Source organism: Pterocles gutturalis, unplaced genomic scaffold (genome assembly GCF_000699245.1).
Source record: "Pterocles gutturalis isolate BGI_N339 unplaced genomic scaffold, ASM69924v1 scaffold2625, whole genome shotgun sequence".
NCBI lineage: Eukaryota > Metazoa > Chordata > Aves > Pterocliformes > Pteroclidae > Pterocles > Pterocles gutturalis.
In genome coordinates this window covers 6075-15984 of record NW_010145524.1, presented here as the reverse complement: position 1 = coordinate 15984, position 9910 = coordinate 6075, and the positions used below count along the sequence as shown (strand labels likewise).

Below are 9910 nucleotides of genomic sequence, written 5' to 3'. Positions count from 1 at the left end.
AACCTTAAAATTCAGAACGGATCTAAAACCATACATCAGAAATATACTACCTAAGGTCAGAACTGCTCCTCTCATCTGGAAAGCCCTCAGACTCACTGTCTGCTTTACAGAAAACACTAAGATGTGTCCTACCACTGGTGATCCAAATGTTTTTGAAAAAATAACACTGAAAAATCAATTGAATACTCAGCTTGGAAATTATTTCACATACCCACTCTAAATTGCAGGTCTCTCCAAGCATTTTTGTTTGGAATGTGCCACAACCTTTTAAATCCAAACGAATCAAGAGTGTAGAAAGAAAAAAAAATATATTGCTGACTTGCGGAAAAAGTGAGCAAAATTGATTTGTTTTCCCCATTTTTTAATATAATCTACAATATTATTTATCTCAAGGGGCTTTTTGAAGACCAGGTCATGTGATCACACTAATTAGCACAGTATGTGCTACTCTGAGTATTTCTTGAGCACCAATTCTCCACTGCAATATGTTAACATGCCTTCAAGCCAAACATGAGTCGCATGTTTTATTAGCATTTTATTGTTTGCTTTTTAGCTTAAGCAGAATATTAGAATGGTTTATAAGCCATTAGAAGTCTTTTTTTAAAAAAAAAAAAAAAGGTATGATTTCAGGAAGAGTATTCCACATTCTTGCAACATGCATTTTTTCATTCAACACTTAACAAACAAAAACATATTAATGCAACACACCTACCTTACACCCAAAATAAGACTAGCTTCTCGTCTACTCATTTTCTGTTCAAATCCTCCTTTGTAGTACAATGAAAGACTCTAAAAAGAAGAAAGGGAAACCAAACAATAATTAGTTTAATGTACAAGGTGTCAAGACCTAAATCATACTTATATGACCTCATTCAGAGCATTATATTAATCTATAATCTATTTTGAAGGCACGGAATGACTACAAAATATGAAAGGACATGTGTTAACAGTGTTTTGTATGTGTTAACACATACAAAAAATGACTTAAAAGTAACTGTGTTTTTACTGTCTTCTACTGCTAATAAGAGATATTAATGGCTATAACCATTAAAATCCTGCTGTCAGGCAAGAGTCCAGAATCAAAGTATAGCAGCACAGAGTGGTACAGCAAATATGTTGTGGGACAGTGGAGGAAGGAAAGAGGGAAACTTCTTTAGAATAGGTTTGGCACTACCACAATGGAAAATGGGAAAAGTCACAATATTTTGGCATCCAAGAAATTATGGACAATTATTCTGAAGTGCAGATATCTCTACAAAGAAAGCAGGTAAAAACAACAGTAAAAAGATAAGAACAGATAAATATACTGGTATATGTTTTTCACATGAAGGAATGTTATTTCCAAAAAAATATATCAAGAGTTCTTTGAAGGAACCCTGATAAACAAAACGAAACAAAAAAAAGGCTTACTATGAAGCCACAATTTCTATTTCAGGAAATCACAAAGAAAAACACTGTAAATCAGCCAAGTATATAGGGAAATCCTAGCCAGCTTTTGTCTTTATACCCTTCCCTAGATACCAATGACTGATCAAGATTAGATACAAGATCTGGAGTTAGGTTTTTTTAAAACTCATTGGCATGTGAGACTTTAGCCACTGTTTTAAGAAAGGGAGAAAAAACACAAGTGGGAAAAGAACATTAGAAGAAGGAGATGGAGCTGAGAGTAAATCATTACAACAATTGTCATAGGGAATGCGCTGGAAGTGTATTTGTCAACCATAAATATATTTTAAATAAATAAAAAGTTACTGAACCACCACTGATGGTTAGCAGTGACCTCCTCATTGTAAATGTTTCTATAAGAAGAATTAGAGACTAGCTCATTGCTACACAAATAATAGTCTATGCTGCACAAGTCCCAGAGGCAGACAGCCTGCCTTTGGGACTTGGCACACAGAAATCACTCAACAAGACTGAAGTTTTTTCCTCAATGCAAAACCTATCAACTGGGGAAAAATAAGCTGCTTTTGTTGCTATCAAAGGGTAGTTTGGCCCGAGAGCTGAGATTATTTTTAAGTGTGCCTTTTACCCCCAAGTAAAGATGTGCCTGGCCCTTAATAAAACACTTTTCTCACTAAATATATCTGTTCCTATTCACTGAGAATTTTGCCCTATGTTTACACAAACTCTCTCTTATGTAATTTCAAAAGCATTAAAGCATTTAAAGGGCTCTGTCTATGACATCTAAGCAAAGCCTTTAATTAAGCTTAGGAGCAACACTGACCCAAAAAAGTGGTTGAGAAATACTTCACCTATTGCTACCATGAAGTCACACACAGCCACAGAAAAGATTTTTTTTAGTGTGCTGCTATGATCTGAAACCAATTTTATCTTTCTTATTCCCACCTCAAATCATACCTGTAGTGCTACAGTACTGGCTATTTTGTGTATCAAAGCTGAAGCAACTCTGGACACGTCATGCCTACAACAAAAATCTGTTGAGGAACCACTGCTATAGCTAGAGGGTAATCTGTAACAGTGCTCACCAGCATAAAGGTTAGAGTATGTAACACTAAGGGAACACAGAGGCTTCTCCCGTCCTCCAAGAGGAAATTATGCTAATAATTTAATGGCTACCAGGTAACACCCTTGAGGAGCTAAAACTGCACAGAAATTTGCAATAATGTCGAACAATTACTACAGCCAGGAGAGAAAAAGCACACTTTAATGTCCTCTGAAAGATTTTCCTGCACTTCTCCCAAAGCAGCTTAGGCACAGATGGATTTCTGCAAAGGTTAATTCTTCTCTGCCCTTCAACCCTGGCACACAACTCTAATACAAGAGGACACTGGTTCACTATTCATGTAGAGAAGAGCAACATTTGAATTATGTCTGATACAGCTTGTCTCTGTTCTTGGTAGATTTAATCTACAATACTCTTTGAAATAAGAGAATAAGGAGGGATGGCTATAGGCTTAAATTCAGAAACATTTTTTCATGTTTTTAAAGCCTATTTTCTTGACACTGTTCTAACCTTGGGAAGGCTTGATTCCGTTCACTTCCAAGAAAAATGAAAAAAGAAATTCTGTTATTTGTGTCCTTTGTCACAGAAGCAAAAACAGTTTGTTGCATTGGTCATCAAGAAAAAACATTTTCTTCTCAGAAGCGAAGCATATGGCAAGAATAATCAATTCTTAAATTAAGATCTTAACCCTAAACAGAACTTAAAGCAAAAGGAAATTAGACATAAAAGACATTTTTCCCATTGGTTAGAATAAAGGGAAGAAACACTGAGTCTTCATTTTAGGAAACATCTTGGCAAATTTCTAGTTCCCTAATGAAACAACTTTTGCATTCTATCCAAATTAAAGCAATTTTTTTTTTTTTTCCTGGTTGTAAATTCTAAGTAATGGCTGCAATGAAATGAAACAATAACCTCTCAATTCAGAACTCCATGAGTCTGAGCAGAATCAGATCCCAGAAGGGAAACACAGTGCAAAAATCTCTAATGAAGTGCTACAGAAGACACCCATTTCTTCTGGAACACTGAATTTTCATGACTGTGGGCTCTGAATATTTAGTCAGTTCATTTTGCCTAGAATTGCTGTTTCTGTCTTCAGTATGTTCTATCTATCTTTCAACCTTCAATATCAATTCAACAAAGAAAGGTAATGAATGCTATTGAAATAGTTCCTTTTTTATTTCACATTTTAATGAAATATTAACATTATAATTAACAGCATTAAGATCTGTCTGAGGAAGAAAAGCCAGATGACTACTTAGTGCTATGCACCTTCTACTTGCAACAGACTCTTGTCAGTACACACTGAAACAAAACAGTGTCACTGGCATTTGTGACACCAGCAACAAAACTAGGCTCAAACTAAAAAAGCGTTTCTCTGGAAACAAGCATTATGACTTGTCACAAAGGGGAAATGACAATGCTTCCTCCTATGTCTTTCTCCACTGAAAACCAGATGGTAGAAAACTTCAGGACTAAATTACAGCAGCATTTACACATCATATTTAAGAATATATATTTAACTGCCATAAGCTAAATGAGAGGTAGAAATTCAGAATAAAACATAACACTTTTAATTGCCTTTACTTACTGTTTTTGTCTAAAAGATGAGTGCAGTTGTTGACTGTACATGTTATTTATTCAAGTAAGCAGGCATTTTAAATGATTGGTTCATAATTGCTCAACTTGACCTCACCCAAATCATTTATTAGCGAGCAGGAAGAAAGGATAAACAGCATCTGGATTACCTTGTGTGACTGCAACCAACATGAATTGTGATTTCTACTGCAAACCGGGGAGGGAGGGGGAATTAGAAATGGGCAAGGAGTGGGGGTAGAGAGAGAACAAGCTAGCTTTTAAATAGCCAGCTGCTTCACAGTCTCTCGAAAAAAGGAGTGATAAGGGACAGGGTTTGATTCTTAAAAGCTAGAGTAAGCACTGAAAATTATAGTGACCAAGTTAGTGTTTGGAGGCACCTATAAGAAATACACAAAGTAACACTAAGCCTAGACACTAAATGTCATGACATGTTTTTTCCAATTAAGCATAGGCAGAAAAACTAACTGCTTGACTTCCTTTGTCAGCACAGTTTAGAGGGCAATATGCTATAAAGAAACGTGATGAAAGTGCTAATCCATAGATCATACTCAACAGCTTCAAATTCCCAAAACAAAATCATGTAAAACCACTAAAATAATTAGCTTAGACAATAAGTACTTACATAGGATCTTTGGACCTAGCGTTTTCTCTACTATTTTAAAGAAAAATTATATATAGGATTGTAAAGGGGAGAAAGAAAAAAACTTGGAAAAATACAATCCAAGAAAGTAGTAGCTGTAGAATAGTAATAAACAAATAATCTTGGCTAAGAATTATATAAAGCTCTTAAATTTGGACTACGATTGTAGAAGAAAAACATTATCATTACTCCCTCATGTGCAGAGCTGACAAATGCATACAGTTAATGGCAAACCAGAAGAGTGAGTTTTTACTGTATTCAGTAGATCTCATACTACACTGAAAACCTGTATTTTCCAGTTCCGAATAAAAGAAGAGAGATAGTCTACTACAGATCAAGAGACAATTCTGGGCTGCAAGGTAGGATGTTGTGGTGGGTTAACCTTGGCTGGATGCCAGGTGCCCACCAACCCCCTCTATCACTCCCCCTTCAGCAAAATAAAGGGGGAGAATACGATGAAAAACTCGTGGGTCAAGATAAAAGCATTTTAATTAAAGCAAAGGCCAAGGCCACGCACAGAAACAAAAGGTAAACAAAGATGTTATTCTCTACTTCCCCCCAGTAAGCAAGGTCCAGCCACTCCCCAGGAAAGCAGAGCTTCAGTGTGTGCAGCAGCTGCTCCTGGTGACAAACCCAGTAACCAATGCCCCCCTCCCCCCCCCTGCCCTTGGCTTTATGGCTGAGCTGAGGTCACATGGTCTGGAACAGCCAATCCGGGTCAGCTGTCCCGGCTCCGCCCCCTCCCAAGCTGTGTTATAAACACCTGCCAGCTGCCAGTGCAGCACTCAGCACTGGGAGGGCTGCTGGGGGGGTACTGACTCCATTCAGCCAGACCCAATACAGATGTGAAGGCAGACAGAGAATGCAGCTCCAGGGACTAGGAGCAGCAAGAATGCAGAAGCTCCTGGGTTGTTCTTTATGATTTTTCATTAATTCTGCAGGACACTGAAAGTCACTGTGGTAAAAATGAGACAGGCCTGTAATGAGCTTGGCTCAGCCAGTATACGAGTACTGAGGGGTACAGTTTCCTAGGAACAGGCACCTCTCCATGCAGTAACATGTCGTATTGCAATGTGTTAAAAAGAGTCACTGTCTGCTTTCTTATGTGAACATGTCTGAATTTAGATTCTCTAGCCTGTATCAACAAATGGACAGATGAAGAGATGCTGGAGAAAAAAACTTCTAGGAGAGAGGGTGAAGATTGAAGCACTCCCTACTCTGAAGCCACACGGCCTTATTGCTAGCTAGTTTTAAGCAAGCCTGCAAGTCAGACTGTATCCACAGCATATGAAAGCAATCTAACACACAGTACTTCAAGTCCCCTCTGCCATTTTGACGGGCAACTTGGGAATCTCTCAAAAAATTACTTTGAAAAGAAAAAAAAAATTGTTGGTCTCACAACAGCAATGTTATAGAGGGACAGAGAGCAAAAACTGATGGAGCACTGTTTCTGTCTGATAGACACCACAATTCAGAACAAGTGTGGACCAGCCCCAAGAGGATAGCTCACGTTTCAAGTCTTCCCCTCCCCTGGAAGCTTGCACCTTCAGCACATAAACACAAGTACAGATGACAAACAAAATCACAGAATCACAGAATGGTTTGGGTTGGAAGGGACCTTAAAGGTCATCTAGTTCCAACCACCTGCCATGGACAGCGACACTTTCCACTAGACCAGGCTGCTCAAAGCCCCATACAACCTGTCCAAATGAATCTGGACCCTCACATCTTGTCTATATACTGTGTATGGAGTATATAGACCAGATCTGTGTTGCAACCAGCCTCACACAGATAGGTACAATACTAATGATCACTGTAAAAAAACCCCCTACCTTTAATATCTTTTTCAGGAAATAATAATCAGCAACAATTATTCCCTCAACACCCTCACCCATCAAGAGCGGGATTGTATTCCTCCTACTGTGGGTAAGTGTTTACAGACTGTGAACTCTGAAAGAATGCACTGCCACAAGCTGTCATCTACCTCATTGAGAATTACTTTAATCAAACAGGAATATCATGTATTTATTTATTTACCAGAGGACAATGTAGCCAGTGAAGCAAAAAGTAAATGCTCTTGAATACTTCCTGCATGTGCTTCTCTCAGAATGTTCTACCTCTTCATTTCTTTACCTCATTATTATATTTTTAAATATGTAGGGCAAAACAAAAAAACAAAAGCTCGGTTAAAAGTTCAAATTAGCCAAGGAAGAAAAAAAAGACAACTCACATGTGAACAAGAAAACAAGCTCCCCCATCTGTATGGCAACCCTTCCTAGAAGTTTATCAATTTGACTTCTTGATTTTTAACACTGTATCTGAAAGAAAAATAACTAAATTCTTTCATTTTTAGCTTCTGCACATCATCAATTTGTAATCTCTAGGAATTAGCTATTTTCTCACAGCACACTTCCAACAATTTATCATACACTTACTAGTAAAAAGTTATGAAACATGGAATATCACCAGGAAAATCAGAACTGTTTATTGAACTTACAAACATCTTTTGATACAGCTTCACCTACAGGGATTTAAAATATACCAGACAATATGCCAGAACATACACACGAAGGAATATCTTGGGGGGGGGGGGGGGGGGGGAAAACAACACGGGTTTTTTGCAAAAAAAAACCAACGAAAGAAGTTCGGGGGGGGGGGGGGGGAGGGTGGAAATTGAACCGGCACTTACCATATTTAACATAAAATGTCTCCTTTCTAAATACTTGAAAATATAAAAAAATAAGTTTAGCATAACATAACATCTAAACTTACAGAAGTTGAAATCCTCTTTGCTGTCTCTGTAATTGCCTGTTCCAATGGTTTCCAAAGGTGGAAAGCATAACGACCTGAAAAAGATTGAAGTTAAAGGAAATTATAACCAACATTCACTAAAGGGAGAAAAAAAGTCTCCAACTTATGTTCATCAGCTTACAGCAGAAAGAATTTTGGTTTGAAAAAATTTAAAAAAAATAAAAATCCATCCTTCATAATCTTTTTGTCTCATCTATTTGCTGTATAGCACCATTACACTTTACTGATTTTCAAGATGTTCCCTCAATAGCTGTTTTTGGATCCTGCCCAGCTGAAGTCCTACAGTGAACTTGCTATGGTTTACATTTTTCAGTCTTCGTACTATTGAGGGAAGGAGGGGAAGAAGTTTAATATACTTCCATCTAAAAACCTAGCCATGGAATGCAAAGATCCATTGTGTTTGCTCACAAAATAAATATATTTGAATGCATTTCAGTATGATAAATTAAGATACCTGCGTTGTGATCTTTAAGAAAAAGGGCAGTATGAAACATTAGCTTTGTATATACATTATTTATTAAATACTGTTCAAAGGTTACGTCTTCAAAAAAAGAAATCTATGTACTACATGTTTCTTGCTGTGATGTTGCATGCTTAATCACGCGTTTTGTAAGTACAGTGCATTTTTTATTTTGTTACAAAGAGAGGATCTTTTGGGTTTCAGAGCCATTCAACTCCCCACCGGCAGTGAACATCTATAGCTAGGAAAGACTAAAAGGGAGTCTATTAGACTGCGTTTCTCACAAGTACAAAGCATGTCTTAACTTCTGAATGAAGATTCGTGCCATGTTACTGGAGTATTTTCCCTGTAAGTCCCCTCTCCTCAATTACTGTTTTGAATTACTATACACAATGGAAAAATGTTTTATAAAATATGGCTCTGCTTCACTCAAATAGCATCTTATTTTCATTCTTAAAATACGTGATGTGTCCATAGGTTATTTCAGTCATCTATGCCTGTGTCTATGTTAAACACAGAAGGTAAAACCACTATTAGAGCATCACTGCTGAAGTGTTGTGATGCACTAATACATTACTTCTCCTTCTTCTTAAGGTATTCTGTTACCATTTCGCTAGCTGTCATTAATTCTTCAGCTCAACCAGCAGAAGAAATTCTAAGAGCATTCCTTTTCTGCTTTTACACAAACCCATAGACAAACCAGCTGCTTAATGGGTGTACATCACCACAGATCTTGTCTTTCCTTCCCCTAATCAAAAATATTAAGACAACTGTACCCACCAAACACCTGCGGAAGTTTGGTGCAATTTGTTCATCTATTGCATCTATTCTTGGCGTATGCATCTGCACATAGATGACCATGGTTGCTTTTACAGGCTGAAAACAATGGAAATTGATTTGTGTATTTCAAAACCAGAACAGACCACAGTTATCTAGTCTAAGTAACCAGAGCGTAAATCATGTTAAGCCCATGCCAAGTGTCGAGACTAGAACCTATTGTTCAGAACATACAGTCCAGACGCAAAGAGTTCAGGTAGTATGGGAACAGTTTAATATGATAAATCACTGTAGCCACTAAAACCTCCTATGTTTCTCTACCTGAATTTGTCGAGCACCTTCACACCACATGAACCTGTTGCACTCGTATGCACTGAAGAGCCTCCACTTTGCAATTTGTTAATACATAAAGTAATCTTTGCACATTACATTTTGCAAACAAAAAGCAGACAGAACCTTTTAGCTACTGACCATAAAATTAGTTTCTCCAGCTGTGACTTTTCAAAAATAATTTTGGAAAATGCGTCAAGGATTTTGAAGGGATGGGAGCTTCAACTGGATGCAATTCTCCATGGCACTCTCAAGAGATCTTTCCACTTTCCACTACTTAAATTCATAAAAACTCCATTAACCCTTTTGGAAACAGCAGCTGACAAGTGGCAGTTCCACACTCAGGTGGTACTTTAGCTTACCTGCAAATGCAACAGTTGCAACTCCAAGTCCAACTGCTATCATAGTTCTGGCCTAAAGCAGAAAAATAGGAATCAGAATAATATGCAAATTCTAATTTGAAATATATGCAATTTTTACCCTAACAGCGAGTATTCCTGATGTCTGACTTCGACATTTCATGTATAATTTATATGAACGATAAAAGGAAGTCTGTATTCCACCAGCTATGTTAGATCTTATAGTTCAGTCCTATCAACCCATGCCAACAAGAGGTTTAACTTGGAATTATCCATTAGTGATATCCAATCAGTGAACAAACACTGATAAAGCGACTGATGGTATGTAATGATAAAAACTCAAGGCAAACAACTATTCAGGATTAGCTGAGATTATCTGTGCAGACTAGTTCAACAGTCTGAAACAATGCTTGCCATAGCAGAAAGTATTAGTTTATGACAGAAACATGACAAGCTAAAAACAAAACAAA

The 9910-nt window shown here is 37.4% G+C and overlaps 1 protein-coding gene across 1 annotated transcript; it reads right to left on the bottom strand.

The window, feature by feature from the left end:
- Window positions 1–712: 712 nt before the first annotated feature.
- Window positions 713–9489, bottom strand: LOC104470460 (dnaJ homolog subfamily C member 15-like; the record flags this gene model as incomplete). The annotated part of the gene is made up of 3 exons (XM_010085394.1): window positions 9444–9489; window positions 7476–7549; window positions 713–789 (listed from the first exon to the last, which is right to left on the bottom strand). Coding segments are annotated over exons 1-3 (194 nt in total), but the record flags the coding sequence as incomplete, so codon positions are not given.
- Window positions 9490–9910: the final 421 nt, after the last annotated feature.